Source organism: Vanacampus margaritifer, chromosome 18, assembly GCF_051991255.1.
Source record: "Vanacampus margaritifer isolate UIUO_Vmar chromosome 18, RoL_Vmar_1.0, whole genome shotgun sequence".
Taxonomy (NCBI): Eukaryota; Metazoa; Chordata; class Actinopteri; order Syngnathiformes; family Syngnathidae; genus Vanacampus; species Vanacampus margaritifer.
The window spans coordinates 17,132,528-17,150,606 of record NC_135449.1 but is presented as its reverse complement, the minus strand read 5'-3'; the positions used below and the strand labels follow the sequence as shown (position 1 = coordinate 17,150,606).

At 39.0% G+C, this 18,079-nt stretch overlaps 1 protein-coding gene across 7 annotated transcripts in view; it reads left to right on the top strand.

Annotated features, from left to right (window-relative positions):
* acbd4 (acyl-CoA binding domain containing 4) overlaps positions 1-18,079 on the top strand; it is a 39,391-nt gene that overhangs the window by 9,382 nt on the left and 11,930 nt on the right. For 6 of the 7 annotated variants that reach the window (XM_077549893.1, XM_077549894.1, XM_077549892.1 and 3 more), the window contains exons 3-9: positions 2,088-2,208; positions 2,977-3,061; positions 3,475-3,595; positions 6,489-6,577; positions 6,704-6,911; positions 7,033-7,220; positions 7,324-7,383. In XM_077549893.1, the coding sequence (XP_077406019.1) occupies positions 2,088-2,208; positions 2,977-3,061; positions 3,475-3,595; positions 6,489-6,577; positions 6,704-6,911; positions 7,033-7,220; positions 7,324-7,383 (872 nt within the window). Of the gene's footprint in view, positions 1-2,087; positions 2,209-2,976; positions 3,062-3,474; positions 3,596-6,488; positions 6,578-6,703; positions 6,912-7,032; positions 7,221-7,323; positions 7,384-12,019; positions 12,556-18,079 lie in introns of those variants that run through there. The other variant, XM_077549891.1, reaches the window with a different exon arrangement.

Below are 18,079 nucleotides of genomic sequence, written 5' to 3'. Positions count from 1 at the left end.
CATGACTTATTCACAATGGACTGTTGCATAACACTCGGCGCCCAATGCAAGTCAAGTGCAAAGTGCAGTTTAGCTGTGCACATGGGTGTAGTTTTCTTATGACCAGTGAGGCAGCATCTACCAAATTCACAGACATGCTAAACTACTAGGGATAGATCGATATGTTTTTTTTTCAGGGCTGATACCGATGCAAATTATTAGTAGTCGAGGCTGATAACCAATATTGGAAGCCGATAATCATTTTCAGTACAAACAAATATTGGCGTCAAAACTTTTTTAAATACAAATGCCAATCATGACTTTGTTCTAATGTCTTAAAGCATTAATGCTTATTGAACAAATTTTCAGACTTTTCAAACTGTAGAAGTTTTTTTTTCTTATCTTAGATAATATACTTAATTTTAAATTTCTAGAAAAATGTTCAGCGAGCTCCCAAGGTTATCAGTACGTCTATAAAAAATAATGGAAACTTAAAGAAGTAAATACCATAGCTCGTTTTTTTTCCAAAATTTAAAACAAAACTGAAATCTTAAACTTTCACATTTATTTGTTTTAATGTTGAACAAAAACAACAGGTTTAGAAGGTTCCCAGGATCAGCAGCATCTTGTATAAAGTTAACTGAAAATTTTAATCAATAGCTTAAAATGATTTTAGCTTTACCTTTTATCGGCCATCAGATAAAAAAAAAAAAAAGGCCCGTACTAGGAGTGTTAAATTTGTATATATATATTAGGGGTGTTAGAAAAAATCGATTCGGCAATATATCGCAATATTGCAGCACACAATTCTCTATTGATTCAAAATGCAGCCGAATCGATGATTAAACATCAATTTTTAATGGAAATATTTAAAAAAAAAAGTCCTACTTGGGGGTTCACAGTTTTAGCATGGAAAAATGTTATATTAGTGGAACATTAAGCCTTAATATTTTATTTCAATGCTGTTCAAACATGAAACAGATTGCAACCTGTTTGTTAAATACAGTGGTTCACAATTATAAGCCTGAAGCACATTTTCATACAAATCTTACAGTGTACATGTACAAGTTTACTGATAAGTATTTCTAAATTTGAGTTTATTATTTTTTTTGCAATAATCAATTTATAGATTTGTATCGGGATTAATCGATATTGAATCGTGACCTATGAATTATGATACAGATCGAATCAAATCGCAATTCACACCCCTAGCCGTTACCGATATACGTCAAAATTCCCAATATCGGCACCTGAATATACTATAAACTAGACTTGCCCCGGCACGAAAATTAAATGGCGCTAGTTTTTATTTTCACCAAATTGAGAAATACCCCATCCGCAATGCCATCCCAGTATTGGTAGACTAGACTAGACAACAGAAATGTTGCTGATTCTGCGTTTGTCCTAAATCCTCTTCAGTAGCGATCCATCCCCATCCACCCATGGTTATTTGTCTTCAAGACCACCGTTTAAAAGGTCTCCAAAGCCCAAGCTATTCAAGTCGATTAAATTCAAATAAACAAATTATCAGCAACATCAAATCAATTTATACCCATTTATGCCTGGTGTTCATCTTTCCTCAAATCGGTGGTGCGCCACAATTCAAGGATGGTACACTTTAAAATTTACCAATTTAATTTTGTTCAGTTATATCAAAACGGAGTTCTGTCCATCTATCTATCAATCAAACTGTGAGGTGTGGTTGCTTTCATTGACAGCAAATGGCCTTCAATCAATCAATATATCAATCAATCAATCAATCAATAGCCTACATGCTTTTTAATTACACAAGGATTTTTGCAATTTGTAGGCTGCCTGGGCCCCTATCACTCGCAAATAGCAGTGGCACATTGTATAAAATATATATTGTGGTGATATTTATTTTTAGTTTGTCTTCATGAGCATACTCAATATTTGAGTAATCCAAAAGTAATCCTGTTACATTACTTTAATATTATGGTACTTTGATTACATTAGTAACTACGTTTTTAGCAGGTAATACTAATAATCCCATTTGAATTAGTATTTGTTCAGACTTAGTGTTACTTGTCAATGTTAAATGTTACATCATGCTCCGACAGTAACGCTTGATCATTGTGTGTAAACAGGCTCCTACCAACCATCGTATGACGTCATGCTGCGCTTTTACGGGTTATATAAACAGGCAATGTTTGGACCCTGTGCAGTGCCACGACCTGGATTCTGGGACCCAGTGGGTCGTTACAAATGGTTTGTATTTGGCAACATATGTCAGTGCTATGGGGAAAATTATTTCCCCCCATAATGTTAAAAGCCTTGTTTGAAAAATAACATTTTGTGTGCATTGACAAATTCATTTTGGAATCAATGGTTGTGTTGTGTTGTATGGAATGCCATAGTCCAATCCTGACCAACTCGTAGCTTGCTTTATTGACACGTCTTAATGGTGGGGTGAAACCTTTATGTGCGCGTTGGTGTGCTGTCATAAAATATCGATACTGCCTTCAGTGTTTCGATATATTTATTACAACAAAGAGCGCAACAATATATTGCAATATTTTTTTTCTCCCCACCCTTAGAATCAGCTATTTATCACAAATAACTGACATGACTTCCTTCTCCTTTGGCCCTGCGGTGCCACAGCACTTTTATTTATTTACACAGTTGGAGGCTGCTTCGTAGAGTGGGTTGTTCCACTGTGTGAAACGCGGCCTGTTTATAGACAGTGGGCCGGCTGACCGGCCGGTCGGACATTCGGCTACTGTGTGAGGATTGGATGATCTGTCTGAGGCGTGCGTAAAGAATGAACTTTCCCTGATTTGAATGATCACCAGCCGCAACTGCTCTGTATACATAATTATTGAACACAATATTGTGTGGGTATTAAATGATTTTAAATTTTCTAAAATAGCAATCAGTGACTGAGTTTTAATTAATTGATGTAAAATTTAATTTGTATAATGTTGTCGATGTACTGTAGTTGAAGTTGTTTCTTATGTGTACCATCGTATATCTTAGGGATGCCTGGAGCCGGCTGGGAGACATGAGCTGCACAAGTGCCATGGCAGCATATGTGGATGAGATGAAGAAAGTAGCACAGGAGGTACATTAACTCATTCACTCTGCCATTTTCACTTGGGCAACCCCCTTAATCCAACTGTTTCACTGGATGTTGACTGATTTGCAAGGCCCGCAGAGTATTGTGTTCTATTGCTATATAAACATGGCCTACTAAAAGAAACCTTAGAGTCTCTTATTTCAGCAGAAAAAAAGTTAGTTTCTATCTTTTTCCATTCTTTAGCAATCAGCATTAGAAAATCGCTAAATTTCATGGAAATTCCAATTCCTTTCCCTTTTAACATTGTAGCATGCCTTATCCTCCAGTCACAAATTGCATCAGACCCTATTACTGTAAATTAGTTCATATTTGGCAGTACCCATGTCATATTTCAGTGCCTTTCATTATATACTGTACAGTATAATAAATCTATCTGTAAATGTGTGGTTTACTGACAGGTCATTGACTCCTTGCCAATGAATGAAAAAAACGCCTCACTGTTTCACCATTTTGAGCCTCTCTATGCCGTTATTGTTGACATGCCGCGGCCTCCAGAGACACTACTTAATCTCAGAAAAGGTCAGTAATACCCTAATACCATTAGTATGTAATATTATAGTGCAGTGTTTCCGTTCATTCAGTGGCGGCTGCCCACCATTTGTAAATCGTAGCCGCCACTCCTTCAAAATTCTAGTTAAAGAAGTTGGAGGCTTGAGAGGAGTGCAGGTAAATCCGGTTAATCCGCTTGGAGAAAAATGTTGAAAAAAATGTATTTATTTTTGCCAGTAGGTGGTGCTACCACTACCATGAAATGCAAGTTTATAGATGTCTTCAGGCCTGGACTCTCGTTAAATGTGTGACATTTTGAGAAGACAGGATCATCTGAATCAATTTAAAGCAGCTTTTATTGACACGGTGCATCATCAGACTTTGCGAAACCGTAATGGCCACGCCCTTTGCCGAAAAGGCACAATATTCGGTCTGAGGCATGATCAACAATGTTAAGGCTTTTCTGACAATTTTTCAACTGGATCCCTTCAATGGGCTTGGCGCAGTAGATCTTCTTTTCCTTTCGGCTTTTCCCTTCAGGGGTCTCCACAGCAAATCAGTTGCCTCCATCTAACCCTGTCCTCTGCAACCTCTGCTCTCACACCAACTACCTTCATGTCCTCTTTAACGACATCCATAAACCTCCTCTTTGGTCTTCCTCTAGACCTCCTGCCTGGCATTTGGAAACTCAGCATCCTTCTGCCAATATACTGACCATCTCTCCTCTGGACATGTCCAAACCATCTCAGTCTGGCCTCTCTGACTTTATCGCCAAAGCCTCTAACATGTGCTGTCCCTCTGATGTACTCATTCCTGATTCTATGCATCCTGGTCACTCCCAAAGAGAACCTCATTATCTTCATCATCCTACACACTACCATCCTATGCTGTCTGGCTATACTCTCACCTACGACTACTTTGCAGTTGCTAATCTTCTTCAGATTACACCGTCTACCTGTGTACTCCTACTTCCACTCTTGTAGGTCACCCTATGTTCCTGCCTCTTCTAGAAGAAAGTATTCACAACATCCATTTCCATTATTTTTGCAAAGTCAACCACCATCTGTCATTCTGCGTTCCTCTCCTGGATACCAAACTTGCCCATCACCTCCTCATCACCTCTGTTTCCTGCACCAACATGTCCACTGAAGTCTGCACCAATGACAACTCTCTCACTTCTAGAGATGCTCTGCATCATTTCATTAAGGTCCAACCAAAAGTTCTCCTTCTCCTCCAGCTCACACCATCCTACCTGTGGCAGATACCCACTAACAACATTGACCATCACACCTTTGATTCCTAACTTCAGGATTCATCCCTCTATCTGACAATTTTTTTCTTTGAACCACATCAACCTCATATTTGCTCAGAAGAGTGCTTTGGTTTTCATAATGCTGAAACGCTAACCTTGTGATTTTTCGTGAAACGCTGTTGCTGTGGCAACTGTAACTGTCAAAATTAATTGATTAAAGGAAAAGTAATTAATTATCAAGTCAATCAACATTTATTTTTAATAATCGACTCATCGTTTGGAGCCATTTAATTAAAAATAATTGTTCATTTATTTATGTAGTCATTCATGAAAGACTGATTGTCTTCTGTGTTTAGTCAAAATAAGATATTTGCAACCACCGGTTTTTACTTTGGAAAATAATGACCAAACCGGTAACATAGTACAACATCAATCCCCATTTTGTTTAATCAATATACAAATACAGTATGAAATAAACACCAATCACTGGTTAATAAACAGTAATCAGGGGAAAATGCGTTTATAATACACTTTAATGCACATTTTAAATTAATCCGATTAGCCGATTAATCGATTGAATAAAGGATAGATTAATCGATTCCAAAAATACTCAATAGTGACAACACTAGCTCAACACATTGAGCCTGTTTTGTTGAAAAGTGATCAGCCCATGTCAGGCTGTCATCCTCGATGTGTGCAGTCATTTTTGTCTAAACTGGCTTTGAAAAGTAATCTGATGGCCCTCGTCATCTTGCTTGCTGCAGGCTAACTAGCAACTAGTGGCTAATGCTGGAGATGCTAACGCTGGATCTGGCGGTGAATGCTGGCAACATAATACAATGTCAGCGTAATGAAGTTGTTTTTTTAGCGTCCTCAATTCATGATTGAATTTGATTTCGGGACGACGTTGTATTGATGACATTGGTGGTGAAATATTTGCAAGACATCGCAACTAGAGTGACACAAAAAACGACATGCTGCCGGGAAAAAACTCAAAATAAAAGCGACCAAAGGAGGAAATGCCTGTGTATTACTGCATTTGGAAAGATTTTATTTTGAAGTTGGCATCACCATTGGCATTTTCCATCATGGATAGCATGAACAATTGTTGCTGCTTTTAGTTTGACTAGTTTTACTGACTAGACACGAACAATTTCTGGAAACAACGTACTTAATTACATAATACATTGGTAACATTAGACATTAAATATCATGTTGCTAAGTAAGTACGCCTCTTTCTATAAAATCTATGTAGGCCTACTGGTAAGAGTCTATAAAATGTTATTTTATTTTTTTAATCCCGAGTATAGTATGGTGGGATGATTTTGGATATGGAAAAAATGCGTCTTATTCATGTGATTTTATGGTCATTACGCTGACATTGTATTGTACGGCACCTGTTGCCAGTGTGTATAGCGTTGGCTAACGGTGCTAGTGGTTAACATTGCTAGTGGCTAACAGCGGCAGCCATTGGATTACTTTTCCAAGACAGTTTGATGTTACCAGCCTGACACAATTGCCGTTCCTACTTATCACTTTAACAAACCAGGCTTGCGCAAATGTGCCGTTTTAGTCGGCAATATCGCAATTGCGGATCTGACATCACCATTTATATTTTTGTTATATGTTATTTTGACCTTCTAACATATTCTTTTTTTGAAATCTTTGGAGTCTGTGAAAGTTCGGTGTTGACCAGCAAATCTGATTGTGATATCTTCTGTGACTCAGTGGATTCAGTGGAGGAACTGAATAACCTTAAGGTCTGACACACTCACATTCTCAAAATGACACAAGCAAAACTGCTAATTAGTTGCCACACCTGTAGATTGAAGATACATATACATTCACCTGAACCATAGCAAAAACTCTTTTATTTTCTGGTAAAGATACCACTTGTGAAGTCTCCTGGGTTTCTCAATGACTATGTGGCCGTGGAGTCATCTCTATGTCAACGTCAACAGCAAGAAAGCCGAATCAAATCCAGACATGTGGGAGCAGGTCATGGTGGAGAGGGGAAAAAGGATGCAAAGGATCAGGGTACAAATAGAAGTCGAACCAGTCACCTGGAGGACTCATACCTTAACTGGAGGGAATGTAAGCATAATGAATTAGATTATGGCAAATTGTTTTAGAATGTTGAATAACTGTATCCATACTTACTATAGTATGATATGATGCATTATTTTTAAGGTTAAATTACTTATTTGATTTGAAGGGGATGTTCCAATGAGCAGTGGTGGTCCAGGTGCAGAAAGGGGAGGAGATGTTTCAGACAGTGTGCCAGAATGGCAACATGAGGTCCATCTTCAGCAGCAAATCCTTTTTACCCTGAGAAAGCTCAGAGATGATATGAGGAGCGTAATGGAAAGGCTGGATGTGGTGGAGATGCTCGTCACCACACATGTAAGCTCATGCAGTGTATATATAATACTTTTGAGAAAGCCACACTTTCATATTGTATATGACTGAAAAGATCATGCTGTGTTTTTTATGGTGTCTATGAAAGGCCTGTAGCTCAGACTGGACACCATGTCTGAAATGTGCTGTGGTTGCCTCACAACAGCAGGTAAGCTGCAATGTCTTTGTCTCTGTATTTTTAATAATGCAAGATCTAACTGTCTTGCGATTTACACTAATTAGGATGTTATTGTACAAAACCAAAACATTTTAGAAAAATTATGTGCTAACGACAATTTCTGAGGAAATTGCGTGTAAAGGCTCTGAAGCTGAATGAAAAACAGGAATTATCTGGAATGATATTAAATGATGTTGAAGTATAAGGAATGACATGGAATGATATACAATGAGCTGGAAATAGCTGATCATGTTGAAGTTGAAATGGTTTGAATCCATCAAAAAATGCTAAAGTATTTGAAGGAGGAAAACAGTGGAATCATAATAAGAAATTAGAAAAGAAGAAGCAAAGAAACAAGGAAGAAAGGAAGCAAAATAACAATGAAACAAGGATGATAGGAAACATTAAAGAAAGAAACAAGGTTGATATTAGGCCACTTCCGGGTCATTTCCTGTTGAAATCAGGGTACTTCCGGGTCACTTCCTGTTGAAATTAGGTCACTTCCTGTTGATTTAAAAAATAATAATAATCGAGATTGCATCTAGAGCCAGTTTTATTGCTCCAAGTATATACTCTGGAATCAGAATTCTTCTCTCTCCATATGTCTTTCAGATGTAATTTCTCATTAAGTCAGTTAAGTACGAGTCAGTACTACTTAGCTGAGAAGGTATAAGTCTATCTATAGAACCATCCAAAACAGTTTTGAAATCCCCACCTATCAGGGAATTTGGTCAGCCATCCTGTAAATATAGCCTCAATGGACAATAGAAGGTTTACATTTTCATTCTTTGAGTTGTAACCATAAATATTTGAAATTAGGAACATTTTGCCATTATGGTCAATAACTTGACAAATGTAGTAACCCTCTGAATCACATTTCATGGTCAAAACCTTTTCCTTAAACCTGTTGTTTAAGGAGGCTACTCCAGCTGAACGCTATGGGAAAGCCAAATAATGTTACACCTTTGCAGGGGGACTGGGCTCCAAATTCAGCCTGGGAATTTTAGTTGGAAAGGCCCTCGATGCGCACAAAACAAAGGCCTTTTTTTTTTTCTCCTGCCACGTTCCACCGTTCCAAATACAAAACAATAAGCGGTGACAGTGAATTTAGGTCTCGTCATTTTTGTGGTACAAACTGAAGAGAATCTTATGACGTTGACCTTCAAAGCACTTTAGGATGCCATGTTGATGCCTGCCTTACTAAACTTGGTATAAAAATGTTAACGTTGCACTGCCACTAAATCATTTTTTTCCCCTATAGCCTATCGGTGACATTCACACAGAATCAACCAAGCCAGCTACTGTGACTGTACTAAAATGTGAACTACTTCTCAAAACCTTTAACACCAGAAATGGGTTATTTAGAAGCTCAGTAAACAAAATTCAGAAACTTAATGTAACCAAGTGGTGCTCGATGCAAAAATAAGGTACACTCCATCTAAAGGTGAAAATGTAAAATAAATGAATACATAAATATCTTGTGCAGTTGAATGCAATAGTAGCTACTAGCTGAGTTTATCAAAGGCAGTCAAATCACATACATGCTTAGTACAAATTATAATGATAACAAATATAAAAATTGCCCAATTGTCCAACTCCTGTCAATCCAATAACCATGACAAAATCTTCAAAACATTTTAACTATGTCTATTAGTTTAACATTTTTTCCCACTTTTGTTAACAAGAGTATGAAAATCTATAATTGTTTTTATTGCACATTTAGAACAGATATAAAAAAAATTATTAATCGTGAGTTAACTAGTGAAGTCATGCGATTAATTACAATTTAAAATTCTAATCACCTGACGCTCCTAATTTTTAATAATCTTTTCTTCTTTTTTTTTTAAATTGTGAGTTAACTAGTAAAGTCATGCGATTAATTACGATAAAAAAATTTAATCACCTGACACCCCTAATTTTCAATAATCTTTTCTTCTTTTTTAAAAAATAAAAGATTATTAAAAATTAGGAGCGTCAGGCGATTACAATTTGTCGCGTGACTTCACTAGTTAACTCATGATATTTTATATCTGTTCTAAATATACAAAAAAAAATCTAGGTTTTCCTACTATTGTTAACAAAAGTGGAAAAAAAATGCAACTAATAGAAATAGTTAAAATGATTTTTTGACGTCGATGGCCGTGAATGGTAGTGAATGAGTTAACTATTGAAAAAAGGACATCCGGTTGAGTGGATGCTGGCGCGACTGGTTGCCGCTGCTCTCCGGTCAAAATTGTACTAGTATTATTGTTTTTAATTTCCAAAAATTGTTTTAAATTTGTTAGTTGATTTTATTTGCTTTTATCCGAGTGTTAGAGTGATGTCTCTTCTCCGCTCAATTATTGATACATCGCTTCTGGCGTGTCTCGTGCTGTCTAAGTTTAGCTTACCTTCCCATGGTTGCGTCTTGTCATCCGCCATGTGGCCCCGCAAGATGGTCTCTGTTGAACTGTTTCAATTCTGCTATCTAACTGCGGCAGGGCAACTCCAGTACACCGCCTCGTAGAAGAGGTATTCACCGTGGATCTCGCCGGAACTTTCACTACAACTTATCAATAACAATTCAACCCATCTGGTCCACTTTTCGCTGCCCCCGTAAAAATTCTGCACGGATTGCTGACCTGAGTCGGCTAATGCTGTTAAGCAAGACAACTCAGCGGTCCGCTTCGGCTTGTTGAACATTCGCTCACTCACAAGTAAGGGCCACCACATACAGGATCTCCTCTCTGACCACAAACTGGATTTTCTCTGTCTGACCGAAACATGGCAGCAGCCGAATGATTTCTCACAGCTCAACAAATCCACTCCGCCGGGCTTTGTTTACATATCTCGTCCCCGCGGCAACCGCCGTGGAGGAGGGCTCGCGATAATTCACCGCGAGAAGTGGAAAACGTTTCCAGTCTCCGTGCCTGCTTTTCAATTGATTTGAATGCTCTCATCTTTCCCCACCCCCACCATCGTTGCCACAGTCTAGCGCCCACCTAAATTACACAGAGACTTTCTGAATGACATGTCCACTCTACTAACTCTGCCCCCCCCCCCCTATGTACTCCTTCTTGGAGACTTCAATATTCATATTGAAAATAAAAATCTCGCCCCTACTAGAGATTTTCTATCATGCCTGGATAGTTTTGGTTTCAATCAATTTTCCGACTTCCCTACTCACTCCAAAGGCCATACCTTGGATCTTATTTGTTGTTCCGGTCTTACACCCTCCAACTGCTCTACTGATGAACTCAATGTCACTGACCACTTCCTCCTCACGTTTAACGTCACTCTCTGCTTATCTCCCATTAAGTTTCCCCGCATAATCTCCTTCCAGAAAAACATAAAGCACATTGATGTTGAAACTCTCTGCTCCAACATCGACCAAATCATAATTCCAAATTACCTCTCCGAGCCCGACTCACTTGCAGCCCAGTACAACACTGAATTTACCAGCATCCTCAGCTCTCTTGCTCCACTGAAAACACGTACGGTCTTCTTCTCTTCAACTGCCCCCTGGTACACCCCGCAACTTCGAGCAATGAAGTCAAAGGGTCGACAACTTGAAAGTCTCTACAGGAAAACTGGGCTTTCAATTGACAAACAAATGTATTTACAGCACATTTCTCAATACAAAGATTCCATTGCAGCTCTAATCCACAACTCCAAGTCCTCCACCTGTCAATTTGATCCTCTCCCTACAAAACCTGGTTAAAACCTGCCTCTCCTCATTACTCCAGTTCATCTCTGCCATTATCTCACTCTTCCCTTTCCATTGGCATTGTCCCATCATTGCTTCGCAGCTGTCACTCCCATCCTGAATAAACGTAGTCTAGACCCAAATAACTACAATAATCTCCGCCCTATCTCAAATCTACCATTTATTTCTTAACTCCTTGAAAAAGTAGCCGCCACTCAACTTCATTCTCATTTATCAAACAACTGTCTTTATGAGCCTTTTCAGTCCGCCTTTCGTCCCTTACACAGCACCGAAACAGCTCTATTAAAAGTTACCTCTGATTTTCTGATTGCAGCTGACGCCGTTTGACTTTCCATCCTCATTCTCCTTGACTTGTCATCAGCCTTTGATACCATCTCACACACCATCCTTCTTAATAGACTCTCCTCCATCGGCATAACCCACACTGCCCGTGCCTGGTTCCACTTCTACCTCAAAGACCGCACTCAGTTCATTCAACTTAAGTCCTTTTCATCCCAGTCGTAGCCAGTTTCCTCAGGTGTTCCCCAAGGCTCCGTCCTGGGCCCCCTACTTTTCATTATCTACCTCCTCCCCCTTGGCACTATATTTCGGAAACATGACATCTCCTTCCATTGCTTTGCAGATGACACCCAGCTCTATTTCTCCTGCAAACCTAGCATCTCCCTCCTCCCTCCCTTACTTCTTGTTTATCCGAAATCAACTCTTGGTTCACCCACAACTTCATGAAGCTCAACAGTGACAAAACAGAGGTTCTTCTGGTTGGAACAAAATCTACATTATCCAAAGCTGACAGTTTCTCCATCTTTGTTGATCACTCCCTAGTTTCCCCATCCCCTCAGGTTAAGAGTCTGGGTGTCATCCTCGACAGCACTTTATCATTCCATAAACATATCAAAACCTTCCGCTCTCTGAATCACGCAGCGTCCCGCCGACCTGGTTCCACAACTGCTTTTAGGCACCGAGCCGCTGCGCGCCAGCGACCCACGGATTTCTGCTCCAGCCTACCGGGACTTGTGCCAACCAAAGACTTCCGCAGCCTCCACGCCGCACGCGCACCTCTCCACCTACTTGGGACCTACAGCGGCCTCTCAGTCGTGCGCTCATCACCATCAGCCAGAGACTCCGGTGCAGCATTCCAGCTGCGCGCGCGCCGACTGCCCAGATCGGCTCCAACTGAGGATCGACGCTCGCCGAGTCCCTCTCTCTCCCGTGCACCTTTATTGCAATCTGACCATACCACTGGCGCAACGTTTTGATCCAAATATAAAAAAGGATTTACAGGTCAAAACGCTTCCCTTTCTTTTCCCATCCACCTTTTTCATTACCTTTTTATCTTAGTTCGTTAGGTTGCAAGTTTTCTTTTTATCTTTGATTCACATTTTAATTCCGTTTCATTAATAGTTTAGGTTGTGTCTGATATATCTGCGTGTTTACTAAATACATTTGTTGTCTAGAGATTTCATTTCTGCCGAATCATTTGTGTCTTCTGAGTGGATTAGTATTTATCTTATTAAAGCAAAGAAAGTAAAGTAGCTAAGTAGCAACTTCAGATTATGAATACTTGATAATAGGATTTTTATCGTTTATTTTGCTCCTAGAAACAAGCAAAGTCAATGTGCTGCCCCCACAGGTTGCTGAGGAAATTAACTCCCCTCAGTACGTCTAAATTTCTCATTCACCATTACGGCAACCCAAATAATTGCTACAATTGCACCGACAATCAATCAATGATGCTCCATAACAAAATCATTTGCATTAAATGTATGGACTACTTGGTCTAATATTGAGCCATATTAAATGTGCTTTCCACCGGGCCTACCTGTCGACGTGTTGGTGAAACCTGCCTCAGCATCTTTGGGCCCCCTTCCTCCACTAAAAAACTATGTAATTTTTGCACATTTGGTTGCACTTTCATCAAGCATTTTTCTTCCATCTTATTTTTTCAGCATCACACGATTGCTTCTCACCTGCCTTCTTTCTTTTTGACATTTTTCTCTTTTTTTCCCCTTGCTATATCTTGCTAGAAGCAAGCTCCTTTAACTTACAGAGTGGGGGGATGGTGTGGCTCTTGCGCTCCTGAAGCGCTCATGCGCTACTGTTTGTAGTTAATTGGCTACTGCAGCACTGCTTATTATTGGTCACAAAGCGACATTCCAACGAAGCATCAACGGTCAGTTGGTCACGCATTGCCATGAGTTTGTGTTTGAAGCTGACTTGGGCGAGTCACCCCGCCAGGCGCCAGCCGTGTGTGTCCTCGCAGGTGGCGGCCGGTGAGCGCAGCTGTGGGGCCGTTGAGGGCTTGTGGCTTTCTTGACAGCATCTCGACTAGTCGGCCTGAATTTATAAGGGCTGGCTGTACATATATTTCCCTAAAAGATTTATATGTGTATTGTAAAACACGAGGGGCGCAAAAAAAAAAACGCCAGTCCAAATTGGCGTTGGACGGATCGCAGCCGTCAGGAATTTTTCTGAAATCCCCAATGGTCAGTCCGCCCCTGCTCACGCCACTGGTGCCGATCTATGCGTTGTTCCTATTATTTTTATTTGTTTGTTTCCGGTGGCCCGGCTCACCGGCCCTCCTGACCGACGGCAATCCCCGGTACCCCCGTGGGTCAGTCCGCCCTTGCCCCATTGAGACCTCCAAAAGTTGGTATTTTCCTTAGTCAAGCGAGATTCTTGAAAAAAAAGAAGTTTGAATTAAATTGTTTTACAAACAGAAAAAGAGCTTTCCTCTTAATGTTATTACATAACCCCCTGGCATTTAAGGAAACAAAAGAAAGCATTACACAAAAATAACAAGTAGACCCCCCACAAAAAAATTTGGGGGGGGAATTTTGGTTACCAATTAAACCGTACTGTAGAAAGTGAGCAAAGAACTGTTGAGATCAACATCAACAAACAACTAGCATTTAAACTAAGCACAAAATGTAATGTAATAGTTTGACTGTGCACCTCCGTCACAATTATTTTTGTTAACTAAACATTATTTATGAATCAGCATATATTCTACCTAAAATTAAAACAACAAATCAAGAAATATTAATCTTAGAAAAACCTGTGCAAAACATCCCTAAGAAAATGACCTGAGTAGTCTAAAGGCACTTATTAAACAAATCTACATAATTAGAAGTATTATATTAGGGATACATTTCCGAACCATTCACGAAAATCTTTTCCTCCCACAAAGTAGGCTGTCTTCCCCTTCCCACACTGCAAAAAGGACTAGAAAATTTAAGAAAAAAATAAAGTAAAATAAGAAAATTATTACTTGAAAATAAGCAAAATTATCTGCCAACAAGAACAAGAACATTTTACTTAAATTTACCTGTAAGATTTTGAAAAATAAGAAAATAATACTAGGCTCATATCAACCACTGCGGTCTTGAAAATAGTTCAGTTTTAGTTCTTGACTAAAAACAAGTAATGTCGACTTTTTTCAAGCTGTGATAAATAGAACTATTTTCTTAAAATACATGAGTATTTATTTATTTTTTTACACTTGGATAACTTAGCCTGAGTGTCAAGCAGGGAGGTAACAGGTCCCATTTTCTTTGTCATGACCTAGCCAGGAATTGAGTCCACAACCTTCAAGTTTGAGGGTAGGCACTCTACCACTAGACCACTGAGCTGGTACTGAAAGAAGGAAAAATGAGCCTAGTAAATATAATGAACTGAACCATATTGCACTCGTCTGTTTTCATACTTGTATTTTTTTCCATTTATCTTATTACTAGATTATGCAAAACCTTAAAATAAGAAAACTCATGAAACTTCAGTTCAGGGACTTTGATATTGGTTAGTTGTCATCTTAAAATGTGGAAAAGGCTTGTTTTAATCCTCACAGTACTTAAAACTGGCTGTTAACACTCAACGCCAAGACTGCTTGATCAAATAAGATGATTAAGTAATAAGTATCTTAAAATAAGCACAATGATCTTGCCTGACAATTTCATTTTAAGTTAAAAAAAAACTTGTCAAATCAAAATAAGCAAATTTAGGTTAAATTCAAGAAATTATATCTTACTTAAGATTTTAGTTTTTGCAGTGCACGAGCCTTCTTTTTTTTCTTTTTTCTTTTTTCTCTGGAGAGCTCAGTATTGTTCATTCGATTTGACATGTCATCATTGCTCTCTATATATATATTTTTTTTGTATGTGGGTGAGTATGTGTACGTACGTGTGTGTGTGCGTGCGTGCGTGCGAGTGTGTGTGTATTCATTAGTTCACCTAAAACCTATTAAAAAAAATCCCATACTAATAATATAATATAATAATAAATTGCCAAATGCAGAAACATCAATGTAAGTTATCACGATGTGGTGGCTCTCGCTAACAGGCAGAATTAAGTTACCAGAATTAGGTTAAAAAATTCTATATACGTAGACCATGTTTCTATAAATTTTGATATTTGGTTTTTATTTGAGGCAGATATTTTTTCCATTAAAATGTGATTTATGAGGAGGTTAGACCATTGGTCGATATTCAGAGTTTGTTTATTTTTCCAGTTAGGAATTGTTTTTTTTGCGATAGTAAGGGCTACAAGTGTAGATTGAAATTGTTTATGTGGTAAGTCAGTTGTTGTTAGGTCACCTAGCAAACTCAAGTTTGGAGATAAAGGTATCCTACAGTCCAAGATAGCGGAAAGTTTTTCTAAGACTTTATTCCAGAAATACATAACCGGAGTACATAACCATAAAGCATGAACATAAGTGTCTGTAGTGTTTTGTGTCGGAGTCTGAGAGTCCCATTTTCTTCATCATATATTGAGTAATGTATGTTCTGTGAACAATTTTATATTGGATAAGTTGTAAATTTGTGTGTTTTGTCGTTTTAAATGCGTTTTCACAAACTTGAATCCAAAAGTCAGATTCCGGTGCTTTAGACAAGTCTGTCTCCCATTTTGAGATGGGTAAAGACATTTTATCAGTATATGAAAGTAACTTATATATTTTTGAAAGTTTTTTTGTTGTTGTCGGAGAAAGCTTGTTAATATCTTTAGCTAAAACAGGCGGTTGGAGCGTACCCCGAAGTGTTGGAATTTTTTTCTTTATCATATTTTTAACTTGTAGATAATGTAAAAAATTTCCGTTTTTTATTTTGTATTTTTGGAGCAAGGATGTATATGATATAAACATATTATCTGAGAAGAGATGGTGGAGATGTGTAATTCCTTTCTGCTCCCACACACCTAAATAGAACGATTGGTTGTTAAGTTGAAAATCGGGGTTATGCCATAGGGGAGAAAGCCCACAGGGCTCCACTTGGGCTTTTGAAGATTTTAGTTTTTGCAGTGCACGAGCCTTCTTTATGTGGGGCCATAGTTTGTCTGTTCTCTCTGTCCTCCTGGGTCAAATCTTCCATGAAGCAAAGACCCTTGTTCTGGAGATAGGAGTTTTTTTTAGCTGCTTTCCACACAGCATCCCTGTATCTTTGATAGCTGAACCTCACAATGACTCCTCAGGGTCTTGCGTTGTCTTGTCGAGGCTTTCCCACCCAGTGTTCAATAAGCAGCACGCAGTATTTCCTTGCCCTCTAGTAGAATTGTTTGACAAACACTGGTCACACTGTCTTCTGGCAAACCTTGGAGACGCAGGTTCCATCTACGATTGTCGCGTTCAAGCTCGCTGACGGTTTTCAGGTTTTCAGAGGAACACTTTCGTTCTTCTCCACTCTCTTTTCAATGTGTAAACCCTCTCATTCCGGACCTTCACCAAGGAGCGCACCCCTTCGTACGAGATGAGCCCTGAATCTTTATTTGAGAACAAAGACAGCTTCTTCGGAACCGGGGGCTTACTTGGAGTCCCGGGCAGCGGGAATTTTTCCTCTTCAAAGCTTGATTGCAGGTTACAGTCTTTTTCATTGCTGCTATAATTGTGTTTGTTAGATAAGAAGCTAACGTTAGCCTCTTTGCTAGGGACACTAGCATTTTTGGGGAATATATATGAATTTTGGATAACTTTTGGGGAATTTTGGTCGTTTTCGTTCTCTTTTCCACCATAAGTCTTGTTGTCTACCTCGGCTAAACTCTAGCCAAGAATTTTCAGACAAAAGTCAATTTGTGCATTAATTCAGATTCGATGTCGAGAGCTCGAGAGAGTGCGACTACTCACTCCGCCATCTTGCTCAAAGTTTCTAGATTTTACACTTCCTGTTGATATTGGGCCACTTCGGGGTCACTTCCTGTTGAAATTAGGTCATTTCCTGTTGAAATTGGGTCACTTCCGGGTCACTTCCTGTTGAAAACATGTCACTTACTGTTGATAAAATGTTAATTTTATTTTATTTCATTAATTTAAAAAAATGTGGCCACTTCCTGTTAAAATTGTTTATCCTATCAATTATTCCATCGATTAATTGAGTAAAAGCTGGAATTCTGAACTTTTGTTTCATATTCATCTTTTTCAGTATGCAATGAAAACAAAGTAATTGACTGTGCCGTTCCAATATTTTTGGAGGGGACTATGTGCAAATCATAAGGCCTTACAGTAAGTGTTAAAGATGCTCTATGTAGGAAACAGAATTTTGAATTCCTAGTGCCACGTGTGGTCAAAACATGAAACTGCACACTCCCTTTTTCACAAAATACTATCTCCTCGTCGTGACTTTTTGAGACAATGAGCTAACCCAAGGATGCGCACGACGTCAGATTTGCAGACAGAGGGCAGGAATTTCGAACCTGAATCCAACAAGCAGCCCTGGAGGCAGAGTGCAGTTCGAGGCATGCTCTAACTCCGGGTGGACTTAAACGTTTGATTCCGCCCATACGAAAATGGTTTAAACAATTTTTTTTTCCAAACAAAATTTGCAGATTTACTGATGCGCCGAATTATGGCATGAAGTTATTTTTTTAAAACACATTATGAAGCATCGAAAATTACAAACACCTCTGTCAGCCGGGGCGCAGCTAACTATAAATGGTTTGAGGAAGAGGCGGAAGTGCAGTAATACATGTCCCCAGCAGATAGCGCATCCCTGGACGGTT